At 39.2% G+C, this 27426-nt stretch overlaps 3 protein-coding genes across 3 annotated transcripts; all 3 read right to left on the bottom strand.

Moving 5' to 3' along the window:
- Nucleotides 1-869: 869 nt before the first annotated feature.
- Nucleotides 870-5586, bottom strand: LOC146660559 (organic solute transporter subunit alpha-like). Its single transcript, XM_085419590.1, has 8 exons — nt 5406-5586; nt 5156-5307; nt 4894-4967; nt 3471-3629; nt 3206-3317; nt 2944-3090; nt 1812-1917; nt 870-1701 (listed from the first exon to the last, which is right to left on the bottom strand). Exons 1-8 carry the CDS (start codon nt 5476-5478, stop codon nt 1547-1549), a joined length of 978 nt encoding a protein of 325 aa, XP_085275716.1. The 5' UTR covers nt 5479-5586; the 3' UTR covers nt 870-1546.
- A 6283-nt stretch (nt 5587-11869) lies between these two features.
- On the bottom strand, nt 11870-19177 carry LOC146660558 (palmitoyltransferase ZDHHC20-B-like). The gene is made up of 12 exons (XM_085420479.1): nt 18985-19177; nt 17891-17917; nt 17670-17764; nt 17464-17584; nt 16991-17060; nt 16670-16702; nt 14892-15012; nt 14464-14596; nt 14229-14355; nt 13812-13898; nt 13644-13723; nt 11870-13527 (listed from the first exon to the last, which is right to left on the bottom strand). Exons 1-12 carry the CDS (start codon nt 19175-19177, stop codon nt 13484-13486), a joined length of 1131 nt encoding a protein of 376 aa, XP_085276605.1. The 3' UTR covers nt 11870-13483.
- Nucleotides 19178-20518: 1341 nt separating this feature from the next.
- On the bottom strand, nt 20519-26418 carry LOC146660557 (choline-phosphate cytidylyltransferase B-like). The gene is made up of 8 exons (XM_085420480.1): nt 26286-26418; nt 25108-25207; nt 24641-24757; nt 21662-21813; nt 21477-21555; nt 21242-21384; nt 20962-21150; nt 20519-20755 (listed from the first exon to the last, which is right to left on the bottom strand). Exons 1-8 carry the CDS (start codon nt 26370-26372, stop codon nt 20519-20521), a joined length of 1104 nt encoding a protein of 367 aa, XP_085276606.1. The 5' UTR covers nt 26373-26418.
- Nucleotides 26419-27426: the final 1008 nt, after the last annotated feature.

The raw sequence follows: 27426 nt of genomic DNA, 5'->3' as shown, positions 1-27426 counted from the left end.
GCCTTTCTTTTTCTTTTCATCTAATGTGTTGGATATGTGTTCAAAAAGCATATTTGTAACACCTTTTAGAAAACATTGAACCAACTGTAATCCTTTTTTATTTTATTCATATTTTTTAGTGGTGGCTAATTTTTTAAGTTTTTTAAAATCCCACTGAAAACTCGGGCTTGTTGGTATGACCTTTTGAGCGTCTTGACAGAGTCACCACCAGATTTTTGAGATAGCGAGAAAAAGGGGGGCATTAAACTCTGTGAAGCAACTGCTAATTCAACATTTAAATCTGTGTGATGGCCCTGAGTTATATAGACCTGCATGCCTTTTCTAATTTGCAAATGATGTATATTTATGAGGGGGAACTTGTTATGTTTTAATTATCACCGGGTTAATGAATTTAGTTTGGGCGGGCAGAACTAGGGCGGCTCCTTGTGGCTGCTCGAGAAACAGCAGTAGAACGTACAGCAGCAAGTCTGAAAATAAAGCTGCTGTCTCATCCACATGCATTCTCTGGCCCGGATAAGTCTGTGTAAGTGGGTCAGCCTTCTTTGAAAAAATCTGGCTATTCTGAGCTGTGTTAAGATTCAGTGGGACGCTTAAAGATATATTCACTCAGGCTCACTCACTCAAAGGGAAGTATCTTAAATGCAGTGTTTGAAAAATTGTCATCGTCGTGAAAATGTCACTTAAATAGAGATGGTGTGACATCTGTTTTGCTCACAAGTACCTCTTTTCAAAGACAGTTTCATTAAAGTCTCTATTTTCTGCCTTAAGTCCTCAGTTTAGGTCTACGCAGACAGAAATGCAGAAATGAACTGAGTAATGCTTCAGCATTTATCTCCTTTGTTAAGCTAAAGGGGGAAAATAAACAAAAACATATGTCACTGTACACATCAAACACACGCAAACATTAGTTAACAAAATGAAAAAGTTGTTTTTATTCACTTCTCTCGAGGCCAATGTAAAACTCCCACCCTGTGCATTTGCCCCAGTGTGACAAAAAGCTCCAGTATTGTCTAAAAAAATGGTAAAACTTCTTTAAAAAAGAAACTGCATACAAAGATACACTGCATACATGTTTGCAGAGACTGATGACAAGAGAAGATTGATACTACTGACATTTCTTTATCATAAATGCGATATGAGGTGCATCTAATGGCCAAGAAAATGTCCTGCACAGCACTGTTTACATCTAATCATCTGCAAGAAACAACAATTCTACTATAAGTAATGTAAGTCAGTCAAATTAAGAGATTTTCCTTGTTGGTATTTCTGTCAGCATAACTTAAAACTTTCAGTACCCAGAATCTATCTATCTATTATCATGCATAAACATCAGAACTCAGAAAGAGATTGTACTTTTTCCATGGATATATGTCAAAGACAGGGCTGAAAGCAATGCAAAGGGTGCTTATGAATCCAGTAAAACGGAGGCATTTCTCTCTCCTTTCCTTAAATGAGGTAAAATGTTAGACTACTTTATGATCTCTTAACTTACATAATCATTTACATAGTTAAAGAGCAGTGATACACAGTGATTCACTGTCCTTTTTTAGACATCATGCTCCATGAGAGTAGCCTCTGGCAGCGCTGTGGTGTTCTCTTCACTGTCATGTGTCTCAACTGCCTCATATGTGCGGCGGTACAAAAACCGATTGACCAGGGTGATGATGAACATCTCCATGATCAGTATCTGCTGATTAAGCACTGCGGGACACACACACACACACACACAAAAACAACAATAAATCAGTGTTGGGTAGTTTCATTTCACATCAGTTGTGCATATCTGAAAGGCGTTTAGAAATGTTTCTTACTGGTTCCACGGGCTTGAGAACTTAATGGAGGAGCACAGGCGATGTTTCCGTACAAGGCCACGATGTTAACGATCGATGTCTGCAGCTGGCTCAACACAAGTGTTAACTAAGGATAAAAACAATGTAACATTTACACAGTGGTCATGCTGATTGTGTAGCATGTCTACTAGGCTGATTTTCACTGAAAGTTGGTGGACAGGCTGGTGAAGCACAGGCAAAGGATAACTCCATTAAATCTTGGTGCATGTTCCAGTCATTTTCTTTAAATATACGATTTAGGTCATGGCTGTTGGTATTGCATTATTGGCTTTGGCATTTGCAAAATACTAAGTTCAGTTCAGTTTTACAGGGAGAAACGTCTGAACCAAAGTCAGGGAGAGGCAGCCGTCTGCCACGACTGTAAGGGAAAGAGTGGAAAGCAGAGGGCGATAGATCCAATGACACACATGGGAGAGAGCCAGATTTGAGAAATTATTACTAGTTAATTAACTGCAGTAGTGGTGTATGATCTACCCAAAAAACACCAGAGCCCCGTACTATGACGCAAGTTCAGCATCCCCAGTGTAACTGTTCACCGAACCCTACATTAGCATTCAGGATAATTAGTCACGCAACGCTGGTTATGAGTTCAAGGGACGTTTAGGGAGCTGTTACACCATTTTCTGGAGAATGGATTGGTCATCAGGCAGTGATTTCATACCTGTTGATAGCTAATCTAGGACCTAAGCTGCTCTGAAGCCTTTTAGGTTCACGAGGTTGAGGTGATATACACAGGTAAGAAGTGAACCACCTTTGGAGTACGGAAAATCGAGGATTAACTCTGAAGTTATCCGAATAAGACAAACTCCCGCTTTGTAGTGCTGGTCTCTGGAGTTCAGTCAAATTTGTTGGTCACTTATGGGTTTTCTATGTTTTCACATTTTCAGCCTATCTGAGTTTTCACAATGTCAAAAGCATCCATGCTGGCATGGTATCCCTGTTCTCTGATAGAGGAAATTACCTTTTGATTTCTCTTCACAAATTGAGCGGATTAACTCATCACAAGAAAATTAGCTGTGTTAAGTCAGCTTCAGGAGTTACCCCCAACACATGTGAAGCACCTTAGCATCTGGTATTACAGCTGTTGACTCACTTGGTACATTGCATACTTTGGTATAATCCTGAGTGGGCGTAGATAGCGGTTCATGTTCATGAAGACAATGGCAACAGGCCAAAGGGAGATGATGGTTAGAACACCAACAAATAGGCTAATCCAAAGGGTTATACCATAGATTCCTAGCTGAAAAAAAAGAAACACACACACATTTATATGAATCTTATAGAAATATGTTTTAATTTAACGCACATCTATTTTAGTCCACTCAGATATGTAGAGAACCATTTCAAATACTTACATTAGTAGGATCATAGTTGCCATTGGTCCACAGTACTATAGACAGGACAGTGAACACCGTTTTCAGGATTGCATACTGAAGAGAGCCTAACTTCAGCAGGAATAACATTCGCCTGAACAAACCCAGTCCAGAGACAGACTAACATTACACATGTGTACCATGATAAGGTAATGTGCAGTCAATGCAGAATGACAGAATATATGATATGGAAATCTGACACAGGCTTGAGCTAGAGCCAGCGCAGTGATATGCAGACTCTCTTTACCTTGACATGGGGACGTCGGGTAAACATGGACAACAGCAGCAGCAGGGTCCTGTGCTGATCCAAAAGGGTTTACCAGAGAACTTCTCCAAAAAGGCATTGCTGCCACCCAACTCCTCAATCAACAGAAGCAAGATCTTGTAAATCACAACTGCAAAATAACTGTAAGGAAAGAGGTAACTCAACACACGTCTAAGATGTGCTGTTATGTATTGTTAATTATGCAAATCTCATAAAATATCAAATGAACGTAACCATCACAGGTAGAAAAATTCAAAAATGTATTTATAGTAGTGTGAAATGTGTGCCTGATCTAACCTGCTATGTTTGTGCAGGCAGCTAAAAATTCACAGTGGACAACTTGACTGAGACAAAGACCAGCTGTTAGAGCCACCAGCTTATAAGCTGCAAGTTGGTGGTTTGAGTCCCTGTTCAGATGTTGGCATCTGCTGACTGTTTTTGTACAGAATGCCTCACCAAAGTAAGCATTAGAAACAACTTGCATGATGGTAAATATAGATATAGATATATATGTTGATGCCAGGTTAATGCAAAGTATCCAAAAGTTCCATGCATCCAAATCCAGAAATTGAAGAAATCTGACCTGCATGGGAGGCCAAGCTTTTAATGTCCCAAACAAACATTAGCTACGTTTTTTCAATTAGCATAAATGCAACCACCAAGCCCTTTTGAAATAAGTAATAACTCAGCCACAGTAAAACAAACAAACAAAAAAGGATTAGGCTAATGGCTGTTTCTCAAGAGCAGGCTCACATCAGAAATGTGACGTATGGTGCTGCATGTTCATCTGGTCTGGATTTGTCCTGTTGCCTCAGGGACAGGACAGCTGGCTGTTTTTAATGCATTTATAAATTCTGCATTATATCAAAGATTCTTTCAAGCTAATGTGAGGCAATCTGAAATTTAAACTAAAAGCTGGTCTTTCAACAGGATAAAAATCTTTGCACACTAATACATCGACTAGGGAACAGATTAAAAACCCCAAAAGAAAGCAAGTGGGGAAGCCAAGTCGCAGCTCAGATTTCAATCTAACTTCCATGGAAGAAAAAGTCCGATGGAGACTAATTATGCCAAACACTATCAACAAGTTTCCAGTAAAGAGTTTACTTACTTTTCCCAAGGATCACATTAGATCAGCAGATACTTTTGTTGAACTAATGCTTGAAAAAAGTGTTTTAAAATGTTCAATTTTTCATATTTATCTGTTGGTGCCATTTCAGAGTGGATCAAATGGCTCAATGGCGTTTTCTTTTTCTCTGTTATTTTGTGCAAAGTGTGAGTTTTGACCCGTCATGTGTAATAATTCATTAAACTGTTAAACTGTAACAAAAAAAAAACAAAAACAAAAAAAAAACACTGACTACACTGGGAAATGTTTTGCAAGTGTAGTTAAAGGAAAACTCACCTGTTAGATGTCAGGTCTGTAATCATAAATGCCCTCGGGATCCACATAGCTAAGCATGACATGGTGGAAATGACCTGAAACGGTAAAATAGTTGTGTTTAAAAACATGCAGCTGCAACGCTTATAACGTTTGAAGACGTCTGTTAATGTACTGTGGCTTACTTTCTCCATTAACAAGTTGTTGAAACTTGTTAATGGTTGCGATCATATTTGTTTTACAATCAGTGGCATGTTATAAAACTTAAGCAGGCCTGAATACTCACTGGTGCTGCACCGTTTACCCAAATGACCAAGGTCTTCTTGGGGTAGGGTAGTTTTTTGTAAATATAGGCACACTGTTCCAGGTACACAAGCAGGGAGACACAGGACATCAAGGTGAGCATGAAGTACAGGCAATAGCCAAATGTATCTAGCTCTGATTAAAAAAGAACAATAGGAGACACATAGAAACAGCATGAATCAGACTTTCTTCAGGTTAAAATCTAAATGAATATAGTAGTGTGTATAACTTACGGTTGAGCATGTCAATAGCCAGCGGTCGACCCTTCAGACAAGCTGGATCAATGGTTCCATTTAGAGCTTCCATGGTAGGCAGACGCTTGTCTTAAAAAATAGACTAAAAATAGACTAACAAATATTAACAAGAGTAAAATTAAAAAAATATAAATAGTGTTGCAGTCATAAAAGTAAAACCTGCTTCCCCTTTACATTCCAGAGTCTTCAACACAGAGCTGAGTACCTAGCACTTAAGGGATTCTGAAGAAGTGAAGGTGGGATAAGAAGTGGCAGGCAACTTTATGAGAACGCATGAGCAATTGGTGATGCATTTATTCACAGGTTTAAGTGACTGTAATTAAAAAACACAAAGGTCAGAGTTTTAGTGAAAGGCTAAGATTCATTGTGCGTCAGGAAAAGTGAACTTTGGCAGGGTGTGTTATTTCCTTCTCAGTGCATAACGTGAGCTGTGAGCTATAGTTTTTGATTCTCGGCTAATTTACAGTATTTCGACGTTAAACTATTGCTTTAAAGGTTAGCTTTCATTACTTCAGTCTCAGTTTGGCTTTCTGGTGTGAAAGTTTAGGCTCAGCTATGGTCAGGTATGTTACGCAGAAATCTATGAAGCCATAGGAACATTTTATCTGAGCTTCTATCCAGTGCTCCAAAATGCAAAGTGATTCTTTTTTAACCTTTTCCACAGTACTATATATAATACTACTAAAGAAAGCCAGTACGGCATGAATGGGAGCAGAGAAAAACTAATGAGAAACGTTTAAAGTTGAAAATCCTACATAGGCTTTTCAAATCTATTACCTAGAAAAATTCCAGAGGGTTCAAATGTTGAGTTGTGAGACTATTTAACTTTATCTGTTATTCTGTTACAGAGAGGTGAATGGCACTGTGGTCGCTCAACTGTCTCTGGCTAATAATTGTCTAGTTTTTTTTCACCATGTCATCATATTTCTTTTGCAAGAAGGAAAAAAATGATGCTCACAATCTTGATTCATCTCGAATACACACATGCACACTTAATCAGAATCAGAATCAGAATCAGAATACTTTATTGATCCCTGGGGGAAATTATTTATTATAAAGAGTAAAATTGGGCTGGGTACGCATGAGCCAAGTGAGGAAACACTATAACAGGGAGCCGTCTGCACCGGGAGCCGGTCACAGACCTCCAGGCTGGGCACACAGCAGGAGGGAGGCAAAGAAGCCCCCCAGCCAGGCTGAGAGGACCCCCAGAGCCCCAGCAGCCATGGTCAATCACAGCCCCGGTGCAGAGAGCGCCCTCTGAGGAAACACTGAAGATATGACACAATAGGATATATACAGGGTAAAATAAATAAGAACGGGATACAATATAAATATAAATAGAGTAAGAAGATTAAAAAATGAATAAGAATAAAATCAATAAATATTAGGTAAAGCCTAAATTAATAATAGAATAACAGGATAGAATAAATAAGCATAAAATAAATAAACGTTAAGTAAAAGCTAAATTAAAAAGGTGGGTCTTACAGTAATCAATGCGACTGGTAATAAAAGCATGCATCAGCATCTCCGTGTTTGCCCGAGAGAGAATAGGGCGGACTCTGGCTATATTTTTTAGATGATAAAATCCAATTTTGGTTACATGTTTAATATGTGGGATAAAACCAAGCTCAGAGTCAAAAATAACACCCAGGTTTTTCACTTGTAGCGAAGGACATAGTGAAAATGCCTCTAATTTAGACAAGAGTTTCTCTCTCTGAGCCTCAGGACCGACGATTAAAACTTCAGTTTTGTCCTGGTTAAGCTGTAAAAAGTTTTCTGACATCCAAGATCTTATATCTAAAATACAGTTAAAAAGGGCATCCATTGGTCTGGTGTCATCAGGAGACACGGAGATGTACAGCTGCGTGTCATCAGCGTAACTGTGGAAGTTCACTCCATGCCTCTTGATGACACTGCCGAGAGGGAGCATATACAAATTAAAAAGTACAGGGCCTAGAACCGACCCTTGAGGCACACCACATGTCATTTCATGGATCTTAGAGGAGCATGTATCCATACTCACCATAAAAGTTCTGTCTGAGAGATAGGAAGTGAACCAGTTGTGTACAGCACCAGAGAGGCCCACCATGTGTTTCAGTCTGTTTAAAAGAATAGCGTGGTCTACTGTATCAAAGGCTGCGCTTAGATCCAGTAGCACCAGGACTGAGAGCTTTTGGGAGTCCCAGTTACATCTAAGATCATTTAAAACCTTTAGGAGAGCCGTCTCTGTGCTGTGATTCACCCTAAATCCAGACTGGAATATCTCCAGGATCTGTCTATCATTCAAAAAATCATTAATCTGAGTAAAAACAAGTTTTTCTAAGATTTTACTTAAAAATGGTAAGTTGGATACAGGTCTGTAGTTATTAAAATCATTACAATCCAAATTGCTCTTCTTCAGAAGGGGCCTCACCACCGCCGTTTTAAAGGCAACAGGGAAGACGCTCGACTGAAGAGAGCAATTCATCATGTATAAAAGCTCAGCTTCAAAAAATCCATAAAGTGTTTTAAGGAGTGAAGAGGGGATTGGATCTAAAAGACATGTGGTGGGTCTCACTGTGGAGAAAACTTTCTTAAGGTTCTCAGCATTAACCAGGACAAAGCTGTCCAGTGTCTCCTCAGGTACAATCGAGCCCTCAGATGTGTTTAAAATCATATCGCGATTAGATAAAATATCAGATCTGATGGCGCTGATTTTTCCCCTGAAGGGGTCTGCAAACTGCTCACAGAGTGAGTCTGTGGGGGTTCTTTGCTGTTAAAATCAGGGTTAAATAAATGATCTATGGTGGAAAAGAGGACCTTGGGATTATTTTTGTTATTGTTGGTTATTTTGGCGAAGTATGAATTTCTTGAATTCCTTAATGTATTATTGTACATTTTAAGTTGCTCGCAAAATATTTGATGGTTGATAGTATTTTTATTTTTCCTCCATCTCCTTTCTGCTGCCCTGCATTTTCTTTTGAGTTTTTTGACTTCTTCATTTCTCCAGGGTGATGCATGTTTTACGTTAATCTTTTTGGTGGTGAGTGGAGCAACGGAGTCAAGGCTTTTCTTCAGTTTGCTGTTAAAATGATTAAAAATTAAATTGCAGGGTGCAGGTAAAATCACAGGGGAGCATTCGTCTAAAACCCTGGTAAAATTTGCAGCCACTTCAGAGGTTAGATAGCGCCTCCTCACAGTTTGCACCGAGGTCTCCCGCTGAATAAAACCGGTGATGTTTAAAAACACACAGTAGTGGTCAGAGACAGCCAAGTCAACAACAGAGGACACGCTGGTGGACAGCCCATGGGTGATGACCAGGTCCAGAGTGTGTCCTCTGTTGTGAGTCGGCTGCATGACGTGCTGGGTAAAATCCAAACAGTGAAGAATGTTTAAGAATTCTTTTGATGCAGGGTCAGAAGGATTATCTATGTGCAGGTTAAAATCACCGGTTAAAATGATCATATTATATTTTGAATGTATGTTTGTTAAAAATTCTGAGAATTCCTTGATAAAAGCAGCGCTGTCTTTAGGTGGTCTATAAATTGTGACAGATAAAACTGGAGGGTTGCTGAAAACAATAGCATGGAATTCAAAAGTGGTAAAATGATCAAATAAAATTTGTTTGGTGGTGAGTGTGTTGTTGGCTAAAGATGCAGTCCCACCACCTCTCTTACCACTTCTAATAGAAAAAGAGAAATTAAAATTTGGTGGGAACAACTGGTGCATCCAAACCCAGCCATGTTTCAGTTAAAAATAAACAGTCAAGTTTATTATTTAAAATTAAATCATTAATAATAAAAGACTTGTTCAACAGAGAGCGGACATTTAAAAGTGCCATACTGATTGAGACTGGTGGATTTTTGACAAGCTTATGCTGTGTTTGTTGGTCTGTGATTGGTATTGTAATTGTGAATCTACATACATTTGTTTTGGACTCTTTATTGAGTTTAGTTGATATTTTGGAGCATTAAGTGATAGTTGTTTTTTTTTGCCTGTCCCATTTGGTTCTTTAGCCGTCAGAATTGTTGTCTGAAGACCAACAAGGATACCCAATGGATTTACTTTGCCAAATGGATCATCACGACCTTGCCGTATTGGTCCATTTGATCAACCTTTGTTGTTATTATTTATTTTATTTTATTTTCAGTTGTTACAGACGGGACAGACATGACTGAGGGATAGGAAAGGGAGAAAGAAAGATGAAGGAAAAGAAAAACAGAAGGGAAGAGGGACAGTGAGAAAGGGCACTTAAAAAGAGAAAGACCAGAAAGAAAAACCTCCTGGATCACCTGTTGAGAGAAAAAGAAGAGAAAACAAGCAAAAAAAACAGAGCAACATACTAAACACAACAGCATCACGTTAATCTAGCTAAGTGTAAACAGCAGTAAATACTAAATATTGAATGTTGTTGTGTAGCAAGCAGGACCTACAGCGCACAATGTGCTTGGAAATAGCAGCCAATAAAGGTGTAGTTTATGTCTATGAACACTGAACACCCGTGTGCACACCTGTGTGGATCAGCGCGCTTGTATTCAAAAGGTTTCCCCATGTAATGGTCTGCTAGAGGGTGTAGAGAGCCATAGCCCTGTCCCCCAGGGCATGAAGCAGGCATGGAGGAGATCCAGGCTCCAGACATCCAGAGGCCCCAGAGTCCGAGAGCCCAAGGAGGACCACCGGAGGGGCATTAAGTGATAGTTTGTGGAAGGTGAGAAAGCAGAAGGGAACTGGCCACACTACCTGTGTAGAAAACCTTAGAACTGTTCACAGCTTACAGTGGGGTAAATGATTACTTCATTCCCTGCTGAAGTTGTAAGGTTGTTCAGTTATAAAAAAAACCCCGAACAGTCTGTAATTTTTATGGTGAGAAACAGAATATCAAATATAAAATGTTCAGAAAAAACACATTACATGAAAGTTTTAAATTGGTTTGCTTGCCACTGAGCTGTGCAAGCGTAACTTGTCTTAGTACATGGTGGAGAAACCCTTTTTGGCAAGCACAGAGGCAAGTTGATGTCAGAGCGTAACTATTTAAAGCGCATTTGTTATTAAATTATTTATAGGGCTTTGTAGAGATTTAGATACGTATTATGTGTCACACTTTTCATTTAGTCTTTTCTTATATGGTCCTGTAAATGCATAAAGGTTAACCTCAGGTCATCGTGAATGTCATGATGTCTGATTTTGATGAAACCTTCAGAGGCCTAAGATGTGTCTGTTTGCCAAATTTGGTTTCTCAACTCTTCGTGGTCTACGAGCTGTTTTCCAGCAAAGAAAAAAAAAAACAGGTAGAAAGGTATTTTTTACATTATACTCGTAGTAAGGGGTACTATCAAGCATTGAATTGCTGGTTTCTGTGCTTGTAGATTGCTAGCATTAATTGATAACTTTCATCCAAGTATGCTCACTTCTGGCTTTAAAAAACACGGCCTTGGCCAACATGCTAATGCAGAGTCTTAAAAAACTGGTGGCAGTGGGCAGTACCACTCAGCCTCCTAGTAGATGTACCTATGGCAGGGGTGTCCAACTCCAGGCCTCAAGGGCTGGTGCCCTGCAAATATCACCCTGGGTCAACACACCTGAATCAAATGATTAGTTAATTACCAGGCCTCTGGAGAAATTCAGGACATGTTGAGGAGGTCATTTAGCCATTTAAGTCAGCTGTGTTGGATCAATAACACATCTAAAATCTGCTGGACACCGGCCCTTGAGGCCTGGAGTTGGACGCCCCTGACCTATGGCTTGAGTTTCGAAATCTTACGTTACCTTGTTCACAAGTTATCGCATTCACAAGATTTTTAGAAAACTTGACCTCTGACCTTAATGGTCAAGGTCACTGAGATTAGAATTCATCCGAGAATTTAAGTAAAATAAATAAAAAATAAAATTGTTATTTATATAGCACCTTTCAAGACAGAATCAGAAAGTGCTGCACATAAGATTACAAGTCATAAGAAGATTTAAAAAAGACAAAATAAAACAGGCAAAAAATTAACCAAAAGCAGTTTTAAAAAGGTGAGTTTTGAGTTGTTTTTTAAAAACAGCTACCGAGTCCACAGTTCCTAATGTTTGGGGGAGAGAGTTCCACAGTCTCAGGGCCACAGTGGCAAAAGCTCTGTCACCCTTATTTCTCCTCTTAGTCTGTTTTATAGCAAGTAAGCCCTGATCAGATGACCTCAGGGACCTGCTGGGGACACAGGGCTGTAGCAGATCAAAGATGTAGGCTGGTGCCAGTCCATGCACAGCTCTGTAAGTCAAGACCAGGATCTTAAAATTGACTGTAAATTCAACAGGAAGCCAGTGTAACTGAGATAACAACGGTGTCACATGTGAGTACTTGGAGGATTTTGTCAAGATACATATATTTATCGACAGATAAGCTAACAGCAAAATGATCACTGTCTTTTTTTTTTTTTTTTGTTCATATTTCTGGTACAAATATGACAGCCCCCCCATATAAAGGCACTGCTCTGGTATAGATTTCAATGCAAAGCTATTAAATTCTAAGTTTCATCACATAGACTTCACTGGAATCCAGTTAAAGCTTAACTGGTCATGACTAACATCTTGTAAGCACTTAAGGTCCACAAGTTCAGTCATCTGCAGAGTTGTTCCTCAGTCAAGGGAACATTTTAAAATCACATTTTTGACAAAAACAAATCACACATTTGTTAAATAGGGATGTATAGTTGTATTACATTTATTGTTACATAGCAATCATTAAGCAGCATGAACAATTTCGTAATAAAATAAAAAGCATCTTTTTTTCAAACAGGCAGAAACTCCAGGTGCCTGTTGTTAAGTTAACTGACATCGGTCATTGAACTTCTGTGAGTCACTAATCATGTAGGCTAAAAGTAAAATCAGTCAATCATGTTTTATTGTGCTACACATCACATACTCCAAAAGGAAGGTAATATAAGGAAACAATGGCGGGCAGTAAAGAGTGAAGAAAGGTTGTGACACCTTTGGATCACTGGTATAAACTCCACTTCTATCGAGCTTTAGGCTCAAGGACATAATTGCCTGTTCTTTATGACTTTTTTTTTTTTTTTTTATTGTGGTGTTTTTTTTATGTTCTGTGCTTTTGAAACTTAAATTTCTTTGAAAGTGGTGGACACAAACAGAAGACACTTCAAATAGATTCGTGTTAATATAGAAATACAAAGGATGTTAGTTCTGTAGATGAAGAAGGAAATCACTTGTATTAATGTCTTTTTGAAAATAAATAAAATGTGATTTACAAATAAATACATAGAAAGACAAAGCAATTAATTTATAAAACAGGACAAATTACAGATAATTATAGTGCAATGAAAAATCTACCTGATCATCTTGGAATTATGGGAGACCTGTTGGCTTTCAAGTATCCGGATTGAGATTAAACCATTTCAACAAGCATTAAACTGGATTTGGTCATTTAAGTTTTAGCATTTATCATCTTTATGTTTTTCCTATCAAATATATTATGAAATGAAAAATAAATATTTTAAAGTGTAAACAGAAAGACCTTCAAATATTTACAAATATGTAAACTAAATTTGAGACCATCTGATAACAGACTGCTGCTAATTGCATTGTGCTTGAAGTTCACCTTATAAGACACACACACACACACACACACACACACACACACACACACACATTATTTCGGATGAAAATCAACGTACAAACCTTTTGCTCTGCAATTAGTGATTAAGAGGTTGATTAATACTGATAAAGGATGACTCTCTAGATGAAATCTTAAACATAAAACAGACAAAGACAAACATTGGCTCCCGCATTTTGGGGATTATTTGAATGTCTTTGGTTTATCTTAAAGACATCTCCTTCCCTGAATCTCTTCTGCTTCAGACTGGTGCAGTCTATGAGGTCGCTGTAGAGGCTCTTTCTACATGATAGCAATATTGTTGCTGTGCTCTTTAAAAGCACGCTGGATGAGGAATGGTCCATGTAATAAAAACAAATACAAAACATGTGGTTTGAGGCTGCATCAAAGCTTAAAATGAAGGTCTAGGATGACTCCCGTTGAGGTGATAATACTCCTGGTTTAAGGCATCGTAGTTGAGATATGTTGTCTACTGCTCCTTCTCTATTGTCACAGAGACAGTCTGTCCGCCATCTAAAAGGAAACAGTGTGCACAAAAGATGTCTCAGGATGGGTTGTTTATTGAGCACAAACAAAAGCAATTAGGACACAAAAGCATGAAATTGTGAGAAAGGGCATTAGTAACATACTCATTTTCTCTTTGCTGCCATCTTCTGTGTGCTGAACATTATTGCTAAGGACATGCGGGTTAGCTTCTCCATCAGCAGGACTACAATTAAAGTTAAACAGAAATTAATTCAAAGTAAATAAAATTGAAGCCTCTGATATTAAAGATTTGAAAGAAATAGAAAACTTACCCTTTGCCATTCTGCTGGAGGACACTGTTTGCTTGCTCAGGATCTATCTGTACCAATCTGGTGACAAAGGAATGCCCATCTCCCTGACTGAAAATACAGAGAAAAAAAAAAAAAAAAAAAATCATTGTTTTTAAATATATTTCTGACACTCCATGAAAGTAACTTTAATTAAAAAAGCTGGATAGGTCTGTTAGTACAAAACCAATTACCCTCCCATACTGAGTAGGCATGCACTAACACCATCTGAATGCGTACATCATTTATTCTGACTGATATGAAGTGGGTGAAAGTTTGGGCGTGCATCAGCTTTTGCCCCCTCACTTTGACTCTGTGATCCATTTTGTTAGTGACCATTTATGGAACTTATCGGACGATCCATTTTTAGTGACAAAGCATATCACATGAGAGTAGACTCACCTTGAGAAAACAGGGAAAAACCAGTACTTTGCCTGGTCTCCAAACACCTCAGCTACATTTCTGCTAAATCCCAGAGAAAACCCATTTTTATCCGGCCCATTTGTGAAAAAAGGAGCCCTAAAAGCCTCTAAAAATGGAGGGAAAAACAAACAAACAAAAAACGACAAGAGTTAGCCAGTGGTGTTTTTTGTAGAAGTGGAATTAAACAAAGTATGTATTTATAGTATTAATTTACCTATAGTGGTCCTGTTCTTTCCCACGAGCCACAGATGGTATCCGAGAAGTGACACGATGCTGATGAAGAACAAGGCCGCCACAAAGAACAGAAACAAGATATGGAATTTGGCGTGGGTGTCAGGCAGCTGTTTCTTTAGAATGAAGGGAAAAAACAAAACACACTTTTAGCTGATTAATCGTGACAGTCCTGAGTCCAATTATGTGGAAAATGAAACAAATTGATACTACTTTGTTTCCTCAGTACAACAAAGTCTTGCATGGAAATAAAATACTGTTTCACTGCTGGACTATGTGACAGGACCCACTGTCTTGTGTAAAGTGTGCTGCAGAGAATCCCCTAAAAATAGCAACAGGTTGATACTGATACACGTGGTGTTCACACCACTAAATGTCATGCAAACACCACGAGGAGGTTCATGTACTTACGGTCCAGAATTTGATGAAATACTGGATGACTGTTGCACAAATCACTACACAGTAGAGTGACGCATAGGACAAAAACAGGACAAAGTACTTGTAGTTTGAGAATCCAACACAGTTATTCACCCTGAAAGAAGATGACACCACAACAACAGGAAGGAGAAAAAAAAAAAAAAAAGAAAGAAAAGAAAAAAAAAAAAGAAAGGGGGTGCTGAATAACATTATGACAATAGCCATGGAAAATATAGCTGAGATTATGTATGTATGTATGTATGTATGTATGTATGTATGTATGTCCATCTTTTTTCCCCTCCCCCAATTTCTCCTAGTGGACCCAACCTTTGCATAAACATTGTGATGTACCAACATCTATATGAGTTATACAAATACTTTATACAAACCCAGTAATCATATATATTTGCAAATTTGACTGTTTTATTGAGCACCAAATCTCAAATTAGACTGTTTGTATCACAATACAACATATCATAGTGTCATACCATAATGATCATAGAGTATGTATATTCAGTGTTGGGGAGTAACGGAATACATGTACCACTGTTACGCATTTAAAATACAAAATATGAGTAACTGTATTCCATTACAGTTACCGTTTAATAGGTGATATTCAGAATACAGTTACTTTGTTGAAATGAATGGATTACGCGGCGGTATTTTCCTGTTTCATAAGGCTATGCCCTCTCCACTTTTGGTTTCCACGCTGGTGGAAACCCAAAATAAAACACACATTAAGAGGCTCTAATGTCTGTGTCTCAATCTCGCGGCCCATGTCACCCCTACTTGCAGCCCGCATAATGACGTGAAGAATTTTTTTTTTTTTTTTAATTATTCACAAAATTTATTTAATATGAAGGCAATAGGCAGAGTGTTACAGGCATAGCCCTAAAGAATGTAGCCTCATGGACAGTGTAGTCCGTGCTGCAGGAAGAATGGCCTGCCATACCCGTTATGTGTCTGGGAGCGCGAGGAGAGAGAAAAAGAGTTGAAAAGTACGAGCTGTCACCGACCAGAAACGACAGATGGAAGCGTGTAAATATAATAATAACCACTGCAGCCAAAAAGAGTGGGTGACAAGCCCAGTTGTAAGTAAGCCATTAAGACTCGACTGTACACTGTGTTCGTGTTTTCCTCTCAAACAATAAGTTGGAGCAGCCTTTCAACGCCTCTCTGTCTCTTGCTAGCAAAGGTGACCCAGACAACAAAGTAAAGCTAGTTTTCGGCTACGAGCCCGACATATTAGCCAGAGGTCCCTTTACGGTTTTACACCTTTACGGTTCGGAGCCGCGGACCCGTTTTATATACGCGCGGAATAGTTTCTATACGAGATCGCTGCAAAAAGTGCAGCCTTACATGTCCACCCTACTGTTACTCATTTTTTTATATTAAGATTTAAAAATCTAGTTGGTATTGGAATTGGTATGGCGAATAACCTTCAGTAAAAGTAATAAATCACACAGCAATAGCACATTCATGTAGTTGTAAAAAGCACGATAATATATTAAGTAATCCAAAGTGTTCAGAATACGTTACACTCACTGAGTAACGGAATACGTTACAAAATACATTTTGGGGCATGTATTCTGTAGTGGAATACATTTTAAAAGTAACCTTCCCAACACTGTGTATATTCCCAATCTCCCACTATGCACTGCAAAGTGGGGTTTGATAGTAATATTAACAACAGTAATAAGACTAATGTTCAATTAATGTTCAAGAATTTAAACAAAGAAGTTTAATCGCAAAGTAAAAACAGAATATCATACCAGGGGCAGTGATGGTCCATTTTCAGCACACACCTTGAAAAAAAAGCAAGAAGAACAATGTGCAGTACCATCCAGTATATACCAACATATTGATCTTTTCACTGACCCAGTAAACAAAAACAACACATTTGATAAACCCTTATTAAGATATTAGTTTTCCATATTATCACTTTCCTAAAAAAAAAAAAAAGCACATTTAAAAGTATTCTGTAACGTTTCCTGAATTTCTATTGCCAGAAGAAACTACTTTAGGGTGGATGTTTTAAAAAGATCTTATTCAGGAATGTGTTGATAAAGTGTGGACACTTAGAGAGGACTCACATTTCACAGGTTGAACAGTGATGGCAGCGATCAGGCTTGATTACCTGACAGAAGTCGCAGTATCTGATGGCTAGAGAGAGAGAGAGAAAAAAAAAATTAACTGTATACGTGCTGGATATTCTTAAAGCATATTCGTTAAATCCCCCTGTGAATCCAAGCGGGTCACATCCTGACTTTTAATTAGCAGGGGAGCCAGAAGAGAAAGCAAGGTGCACCTGAGTCTAATTAACCCTCCTGACACAGGCTTTTCCGTAAACACAGCACAGACAAGCCTAGTATGTATTAAACTGAGAAACAACCAGAGAAGACATGTGATTGTCATTTGTAATGCTTTTGCAATGTTGATGGCTGATGATGAAAACTTGTGCACTTCCTCTTTTGTCAGAGCAACATTTTGCTAACAGAGTTTTCCCTGATGGTGTGTAAAACAAAACAAAGCACAGTCACTTACTACACTGTATCTAAAGCCATACCTCCTCCAGTTGTGCGTGTGTACACGGGTAAACTCCTCGCCACTTTCTTCAGAATCTCTTGTTGGGCCTCAGCTCGCTCTTCTCTCTCATACAGCTCCTTCTCTGCCCTGGGTAGACTGAACTGACAACAGAAAAAGAAAAGTGTTCAGTGTTTTGTTTATTTCCTCTCTTCCGCTAAGCGAGGAGTGTGACAGAAGCAAACTTACTGCTTTTGAGGGATTGGCTGGTTTGGACCAGATAGTTTTCCAGTAAGCCCATATGAACATGGCGAGGAAAATGTGAAAGATAACCAAGTAGCTGACTGTTGTAGAAAAAAAGAAAAGAAGGATCCTTAGCGGGAGAGAAATAACAGCATCAAATATGAGTGAGTGAGTGAGTGAGTGAGTGAGTGAGTGAGTGTGTGTGTGTGTGTGAGGGCAATACTTACTTCGTTCAGCATTATTTGGGATTGTATCTATAGGAAGAAGGTAAAGTATATGTGTATATATTAGTTAGGAGTAATACATGACTACACATCCCCCACTTCTCTTTCTCTTCCTCACACCATGTTGCAGCAGCCTGGCACGGCCAGCAGTGACCCACCCACAACAGAGAGCTTTGTTTAAGCATCAGCAGGGATGTCCCTGTCCTGACCACAGCCGCAACACAGAGACATGCTGATACTGGTCTCATCAGCTCCCGCCTGAATCAAACTATTTAACTTAGCGTCTGTGTGTGGGAGCAGCACAAATCACACGACACACAACTTATTAAAAACTGCTGAAAAAAAATAGCATAAACACTTAGGACTTACTCAGGAACGCGCCAAATAAATTATGTTTACTAGAATTCAAGTTACAATTACAGAATCCACTCCTGGAAGTTAAATATGTAAAACGGGTACAAACAAATACAAATCAAATTCCCTTTTTTTTTCCCTCCTGAAACGACAAGTTGTTAAAATTTAATATTGAAAAATCATTTTTAAACTGCTCAAAATATGTTTAATTACAGATAAATACACACTAATAGCATCAAAAAGTCACGGACTAGATTTTAAAGCTGGCTCGGAAGCACCTCATTTATTGACACCCCAAAACTATATAAAATAACAATAACAACAACAGCAGCAGCTAGTAAATATATCTAGTAAACTCAGAAAGTTTTAACATGATTAAGCAACACACAAACGACAAACCCTTTCAGTCAATCCACTTTTCTATTTTTATGATATCCGTTATTTGACCCATTACGTCTGCCCTAATGGAGTGATTAATTATTAACGGAGAAAAGTAGTTCCTCTCACTGGAGGGGAAGAAAAAAGTAGACAAACGAAGCTGTCATGAAGAAAAATAACAATTTATGTAAAATATTTCCATGAAAAGGAGAGACAGAAATATGTGTTAATATTCGCCAAACGTTTCATCGCATTACGGAGTGTGAAGCCAGATTTTAAATCTTCAACTAGCTTATCAAAGTTTCAAACCCTGTCACTGTCAACGCACGCGGCCGCTAAAGGTTTATAAAGGTGAGCGCACTTACAGACACACAGCTCGACAACGTAGGCGTAATAGGACCAGCCGACGACCAGGTTAATAAACAGGACAGGTACCCAATTCAGAGCCCGTTTACAGCACCTGAGTGCGTGAGAGGGCGCCATCTTTAATCCGTGTTTGACATTAGCTGACGGTGACGTCACAACCACGGCTTTTAAATGGTCCAGCCAAAGATGCATTAGGCTCAAGATACTTCACCGCAGTGCAGGCGACGAGGAACGGAACGTGGATGTTTTAGTTGTTCAAAAAGTGAAATTTAAGTATATTTTTAACGCACCGTTCGTAATCATTCCTCTCAGCAGAGAAACAGTCATAATAAAACACAGTGGCAGCTAAAGTTGAGGTCTTCTTAGGGCGTATTGAAGCATGTCAGCCTGTTAACCCACAACATTGAAATCATGACTCTCACAATCTTTGGCTAGTTAGTTTCCTCGTGATATGCTCAGACTTTTGTATTTATGAGTAAGAATATGTTGAAAATAAACAAAAAACAAGCAATTTTAGGCCACTCATTAGGTTTAGTAAACCAGAAAAAAAGTCAAACAGAATAGGTCAAAGGTTTCATTTGTTTGTTCATTTATTATTTTGTCCAGCTGGGGGCAGAGAAACACAATGCTGTGTGAAGTTGTGGAGCACAGTTAACCATTGTTTTGGAGCTCGGTGTCTGTCCACCTGTTTGCAATTAAGTAATTTTAGTCTCCACTCCTAATTTGCTAGATGCCTTAATTGTCTTTCTCTTTTTTATTGATTCTTTTTTTCGCTTGGTGCTAGCTGGGCAAGACGGGTGTGTGAATAAGAGGGAGGCGGGAGTTTAAATACCTGGGGTTAGCCATTTAAAGCAATGGACAGTGCACAAAAGAACTGAAGAAGCGAATGTTGGTGAATGCAATTATCCTGTCTTATTCCCCCCCAGGGTGCCGCTCCCTGATCGTTTTTCTACCGGAGGTTTCTTCCTGTTAAGAGGGTTTTTCCTTCGTAATGTTGCCAAATGCTCGCTCATAGAGGCTTATTTGATTATTAAGGTTTTTTACTTCTTTTTACTTTGGGAGAGTGATAAGAAGGAAATTGTTAAATAAATACATTCTGTGACTGACCTCTTTTATTTCTATAAAACTGCTTAAACCTTTATTTATTAAGTCTTCCTTACACCATCATGAAATTGCCTTAGTTTGCCAATACAAAGCAAAAGTTTCAGTGTAGTACATTACAGTTTTAGGTGGAGAACCTCACCGACACTCAAGATTTTTATTGTTTTGAAGATGAGCATGTGCTCCATTACATTTAGTGTTGTATGAAAGAAACACAAATGATAATACAAGATGACATCCAAACAAAATTTTAATGTTGTTTTTCTTTTCTTTTCTGTACACACACATTATGTACATGACGTTGGACTTAAATACACCCCTAATAAATTAAATATTTTCATTTTTAGTTGCTAGTTATAATTAATAGCCTCCTTTCAGAACATTTTCTTCCAAATGAATGGCAAATAGACTGCAAGAGGACAAATGAGGAGCTCATTGTGCATGCTTGCTGTTTATAGAGGCAACTTTCGGTGACGAGCGTGAACGTCTCCCCTTTTTAGTTGAAGAGTGGGAAGATGGAGAGGAAGGTGGGGAGGCAGTTGCAGAAGAGGGGGTGGAGTCAGAAGAAACTGAGCGTCTTCTGGTGGGACTGCTGCTTGGTGAGCCATGGGGCGAAGAGTAGGGTGACAGGGCCTGGAGCATACGGCCACTTCTCTCCTGAATTGCATGCTAAACAAGGGCAGACACAGATCAGATTTTCACTGTGTGTAATGCTATGTTCTGTTGCAGTGATTTAAAGAATGCCTCTTGTGATTCAGTTTATGAAGACGTGCTTGTTTTTGCTCACACACAGACTTTTTTCTAGTTAAGAAGACTGAAATTAAATCTTGTGCTACAGTTAGTGTGTGACGTTTTTATGGTGAAAGTGAACATACCCATGCTCCATCTGGTCCGAAAAGCTCCAGAAAGTTGCCAATGAATTCCCGTGACTTCTCTTCCCATTTGTGGATGAGGTCCTGGCTCTTCTCTTCCACCCTGTAGACAAAATGTTTCGACTTTTCCTCCACCGTACGGACTGTCTCTTTCATCTTGTCCACCTGGTTCTGGAGCCGGTACTTTTTCTCCTGAAATAAAGTAAGGTGCATTTGTGTCTAATTTTGTATTTACAGCCTTTTTTTCCTTTTAAGTTTGATTAAAAATGAAATATTTTCTTACATTAATGAAGCCAACATTTAGCTCACGGGCTGTGTACCCTCTTTGCAGGTTGCGTCTGACATACATGTCGTAATTACGAACGATACGAGTGATCAGATCGGATGTGGAGATGCCCTCCGTCCTCTGAGTGGCCACAAACATTCCTGACATGAACACACAAATACTTTAAATATGTGTAATTAATTATGAGAAAGAAGACAACTAGAATTTATTTTAACGTTGCATGAATCTTCACCTGCTTCCTTGATGTGTTTGTAGACGTCCTCTGATCCAGCGGAGGTGTAAGGTATATCATCATGGGCCACAAAGTCAATCTATGAATGCAACAGAACGGTCTACAGACAGTTTGGACACCGTATAGCTTTAACACTTTATGACATTATAGGAAGCTGTGTTTAAAGTTACTGTGTGACCTTTGACCTTATGTTTCTTGAGGAATTCTGGTGTAAGACTCCAGGGTGCATCCCGCACTACCTCGTCAACGTAACGGCAGTGCCTGAGGGCTTCGTAGCGTTCGTCCTCTGTCATCACCGTATAGCCCTTAAACTTGTGAGTGAGTTCATCGCTGCACACTAGGAACACAGAGATTTTCAGTGCTTGCCTCCTTCCTGATTTCTTTTTTCTTTTTTTTCCATATTTGCCACACTGACATGTTTCAGATCATCAAACTAATTTTAATACTGGACAAGTTAACCTGAGTAAATACATAATGCAGTTTTTAAATGATGTTTTCGTTTATTAATGGTAAAAAGCTATCCGACCTTATCTGGCCCTGTGTGAAGAAGTAATTTTTCCATAAACAATGAAGCATTAAGATCAGTCTTTCGCTATGGAGGAATTTGGGTCCACTCTTCTTTGCAGAATTGTTTGAATTTGGCCACACTGGAGGATTTTCTACCATGAATGGCCCGTTAAACGTTACGCCACGGCAGATTGTTTCGGATCACTGTCCTACTGCATAACCTAAGTGAGCTTTGGGAAACAAACTACAGGGAGTGCAGAATTATTAGGCAAGTTGTATTTTTGAGGAATAATTTTATTATTGAACAACAACCATGTTCTCAATGAACCCAAAAAACTCATTAATATCAAAGCTGAATGTTTTTGGACGTAGTTTTTAGTTTGTTTTTAGTTTTAGCTATTTTAGGGGGATATCTGTGTGTGCAGGTGACTATTACTGTGCATAAATATTAGGCAACTTAACAAAAAACAAATATATACCCATTTCAATTATTTATTTTTACCAGTGACACCAATATAACATCTCCACATTCACAAATATACATTTCTGACATTCAAAAACAAAACAAAAACAAATCAGCGACCAATATAGCCACCTTTCTTTGCAAGGACACTCAAAAGCCTGCCATCCATGGATTCTGTCAGTGTTTTGATCTGTTCACCATCAACATTGCGTGCAGCAGCAACCACAGCCTCCCAGACACTGTTCAGAGAGGTGTACTGTTTTCCCTCCTTGTAAATCTCACATTTGATGATGGACCACAGGTTCTCAATGGGGTTCAGATCAGGTGAACAAGGTGGCCATGTCATTAGTTTTTCTTCTTTTATACCCTTTCTTGCCAGCCACGCTGTGGAGTACTTGGACGCGTGTGATGGAGCATTGTCCTGCATGAAAATCATGTTTTTCTTGAAGGATGCAGACTTCTTCCTGTACCACTGCTTGAAGAAGGTGTCTTCCAGGAACTGGCAGTAGGACTGGGAGTTGAGCTTGACTCCATCCTCAACCCGAAAAGGCCCCACAAGCTCATCTTTGATGATACCAGCCCAAACCAGTACTCCACCTCCACCTTGCTGGCGTCTGAGTCGGACTGGAGCTCTCTGCCCTTTACCAATCCAGCCACGGGCCCATCCATCTGGCCCATCAAGACTCACTCTCATTTCATCAGTCCATAAAACCTTAGAAAAACCAGTCTTGAGATATTTCTTGGCCCAGTCTTGACGTTTCAGCTTGTGTGTCTTGTTCAGTGGTGGTCGTCTTTCAGCCTTTCTTCCCTTGGCCATGTCTCTGAGTATTGCACACCTTGTGCTTTTGGGCACTCCAGTGATGTTGCAGCTCTGAAATATGGCCAAACTGGTGGCAAGTGGCATCTTGGCAGCTGCACGCTTGACTTTTCTCAGTTCATGGGCAGTTATTTTGCGCCTTGGTTTTTCCACACGCTTCTTGCGACCCTGTTGACTATTTTGAATGAAACGCTTGATTGTTCGATGATCACGCTTCAGAAGCTTTGCAATTTTGAGACTGCTGCATCCCTCTGCAAGATATCTCACTATTTTTGACTTTTCTGAGCCCGTCAAGTCCTTCTTTTGACCCATTTTGCCAAAGAAAAGGACGTTGCCTAATAATTATGCACACCTGATATAGGGTGTTGATGTCATTAGACCACTCCCCTTCTCATTACAGAGATGCACATCACCTAATATGCTTAATTGGTAGTAGGCTTTCGAGCCTATACAGCTTGGAGTAGGACAACATGCATGAAGAGGATGATGTGGACAAAATACTCATTTGCCTAATAATTCTGCACTCCCTGTAATAGATGGACATTCTCCTTCAGATAGCTGAAGAAGAAACTGATAGCAGAGAGCAGAATTCAGGGTTCCTTCAAGTCTTCCAGGTAGGTCTTGAAGCAGCAAAGCAGCCCTAGACCATCACACTACCACTACCATGTGTTGATGTTCTTTTTATGAAATTGTTAGTTTCATGTCCGATGTAACAAGACTCAAACCTTCCAAAAAGTTCAAGATTTCCTTTGTCAGTGCACAGAATATTTCTCCAAAGGTTTTGGGGGGTCATCACAATGTGAGATGAAACTTTGTTTGATTAAAACCTTGACCCTGCACTTCCCCAGATGTTGTTCTGGAGTAATTTTGGTATGCTGGACACTCCTAAGAAGGGCAACTGCTTTTCCGAGTTTTCTGTATTTTTGTATAATGGCTCTCACAGTGGTTCACTGAAGTCCCAAAGCTTTAGAAATGGCTTTGTAAATCTTTCCATACTGATACTTCAGTTTTTCACTAGTTAGTCACACTTACTTTAAGATTTAACAATGGAAGTATTTTCACACACAATCAGGAAGGTTTGGAGAATGTTCTTCACTTACTGAATGAAATCATCATTTAATAACTGCATTTATATTTATTCGAGTTGTCTTTGTTTAATATTAAAATTACTTTGATGACCTGAAACATGTGAGTGTGACAAATATGCAAAAAAAAAAAAAAAAAAAAAGATATCGGGAAGGAGGCAAATGCTTTTTCACTGCTGTGTACACGTGACTCTTTGGAGGCCTTCTCTGTCTATTTTCATGACCCTGAAGGTTAAAGAGTGTTACTTTGTGCATGCGTTACTGTGGCGAGTGAATGAAAGGCATACTTTACCTCCTACTATAAGATGAGTGTTTGGGAACACATTCTTTGCCTGCATCAGAGCTCGAGCATGTCCCGAATGGAAAAGATCAAAGATTCCATCAGCGTAGACTCTCACGGGGCGGTTAGCTAAACATGAAGGGTGGTCTTTAAATGCAGTCATGTCATGACATAAAACTGGAGCAGTTTATATTTTTGCTGTTACAAATATGGAATTCTAATGACACAGTGATGCTTTTAATTGTTAGTTAATCATTATTTTGCTGATTTGTCACTCAGTCAGATTCACAGCTGTGATCAAACCCTGAATCATCAAAATAACTGGCAGTTATGTAACAATGCTGATAATGAAATCACTTTTTTATAACTGATATCAGACAATTACAGCACAGCAAAACATCTTGGGTTAACTTTTCTTTTCCGAATTATCTTCCCTGTGTATTCAGAGTTTTTTTTAAAAAGGTGGTGATAAGTGCAACCTGGTGTCCCCCTCCGTGCTTGAGCAATGGTGAGCTTGTCATGTGGGATATCAGATTCAAAACCTGTAGACTTGGCAAAATCTGCTGGCTCCCGTGGAGTCTGAACACAAAGACCAGATGGAGACATTCAGATACAGTTGGTGCAAAAAGTCATCTGTTCTCAAAATCATTTCAATTTTACAGGTCGCCAGAATACATTATATGACACAAAACTATGTGTAATTACTGACGAAACATGTTCCCTCTTGCTTCATTCCTAACTGCTCGTGTTTCAAGTTTATCCAATCTCTTGCACGTGTTCAGACTTCTGCCCAGAAGTGGATGTTATTGGTATAGTCATGTTGCATTTGATAAACACCGGGGTTCATAAAAACAGAAACTGTAAGACAGTATACAGGAACACTTTAGAAAATTAAAGCATTTAAGTGAATTACTTATAATAGAAATATATGAGATGTGGTAAGTTTGCAGGTTGTGCCTCCTCTCTGTATGATAATAACTTAAAGGTAGTTTTTTTTTTACCAATTTTAGCACATGGATGTTCAAAGATGCTATAGACTTTGTGTTGCATGCATGTCCACCTTTATCCTTTGGTGTGCTGAAAGATATACTTTAAACTCTTGATCTCTTTTTAAGTGTCTTTTGCTCCCTGAGTTGTGTTCAAATATATGATTGGTTAGTATACCAGTGCAAAATATTAATTTGACCTTGTAAACATTAGCAACATGCTCCTATGCTTCTTAATTTTTGTCTTGTATTCTGATCTCAGCCTTCATGGCTTATACACATACTGACGCACAAGCCAGCATATTTCCACATCGGACATAAATGTAAGAATTAAAATTCGAATAAATAATTATTGTTTTCGTGTTAAGTCTTTAATTCCTTTTGACATTAATTATTGCTACTGCAGACATGAGTCATGCTGTTCCACGGAGTTAATCGGTTAACTTATCCCAGTCATATAACCACAGTGGAAAAGATTACCTCAGTAATATTCAAAGCATGTTAAATAATAATGCAGTATAAGGCAGAGATATACCTCACTTCATTATAGTGTCCTCTAAATATATTCACAAAAACAAAATAAGAGGGGATCTCGTGGGGCTCCCTGTTGTTTATTATTTGAAAAACAGTGTGCAGTTGGTTCTCTTTGCTAATGACAGAAGCAGGCTTACCCTGCGAGGGCCTCCTCTTTGATTGTGCGCGGCAGCCTGTTGATGGTGCTGTCCATTGCCGCCACGGCCTCGTCTCCTGCGAGCCATCTGGGATGTTCTTTTTTCAGCCAACAATAACACTGCACAAGCCTGGTGCTCCTCTCTGTCAGCCCTACTACTGCAAGGGAAGGATCTCTAAAGCTGTGTGTCTGTTGAAGTATACATCCTATCACCCTGCCTGACCCTGATGACAGGATAACATAGCGGGCAAAGTTCAGGCCACAGTGGTAAAGGCTTTCAGAAATGTAGATTGCATTTGCAATCAATGCTGAGCTTGGAAAGACTTTCCCTTTATTTGTGCGGTGGCAGCAGCAGCATGATCCAGCGAGTGTTGATCCACTGAAAGTCCAGCTCTTTAACATTTTAGTACACATCTGTAAAAATATGCTTGCTTTTTTTTTTTTTTTACCATTTTTCAAAATTTTATTCCTTACGTTTTAACATAAAGAATAGCGGCTGCATACGTAACACTGTAATTTTTTCTGAGAAAGCCATTCAAGATAAACTATGAAGCTGTAATGGGAGGTCAGACACTACCAGCCTTTGGAACCAAACACAGGGGACAGTGAGTCCCGGCATTTCTCAGAGTTGTTAAAAGTTAGCCACAGTGGCAGAAATCTGTGTATATCTTAAAATCAATAATATCCTGTCTTTCTTGTGCATTATAGCACACAATGCACATCCTGGTTTTGACATCAACTCATGCAGCTTTTTGGTGCTGAAGTGTTTCCCTATGTAACACACACAAACACGACCGTGGCTCAGGGGGTTGGGAAGCGTATCTGTAACCGGAAGGTCGCCGGTTTGATCCCCGGGCTCTCTGTCCTGGTCGTTGTGTCCTTGGGCAAGACACTTTACCCTACTGGTGTTGGCCAGAGGGGCCGATGGCGCGATGTGGCAGCCTTGCTTCTGTCAGTCTGCCCCAGGGCAGCTGTGGCTACAACCGTAGCTTGCCTCCACACCAGTGTGTGTGAATGCGAGAGTGAATGAATAGTGGCATTGTAAAGCGCTTTGGGTGCCTTGAAAAGCGCTACATAAATCCAATCCATTATTATTATTAAAGCTGCACACGAAACATTATTTTCTACACAAAAATAAATAA

Source organism: Rhamphochromis longiceps, linkage group LG10, assembly GCF_057381845.1.
Source record: "Rhamphochromis longiceps isolate RC_006_pf linkage group LG10, R_longiceps_female_GT1.1, whole genome shotgun sequence".
Lineage (NCBI taxonomy): Eukaryota > Metazoa > Chordata > Actinopteri > Cichliformes > Cichlidae > Rhamphochromis > Rhamphochromis longiceps.
Note: the sequence above shows the minus strand (reverse complement) of the source record. Positions and strands in the feature narration are given on the sequence as shown.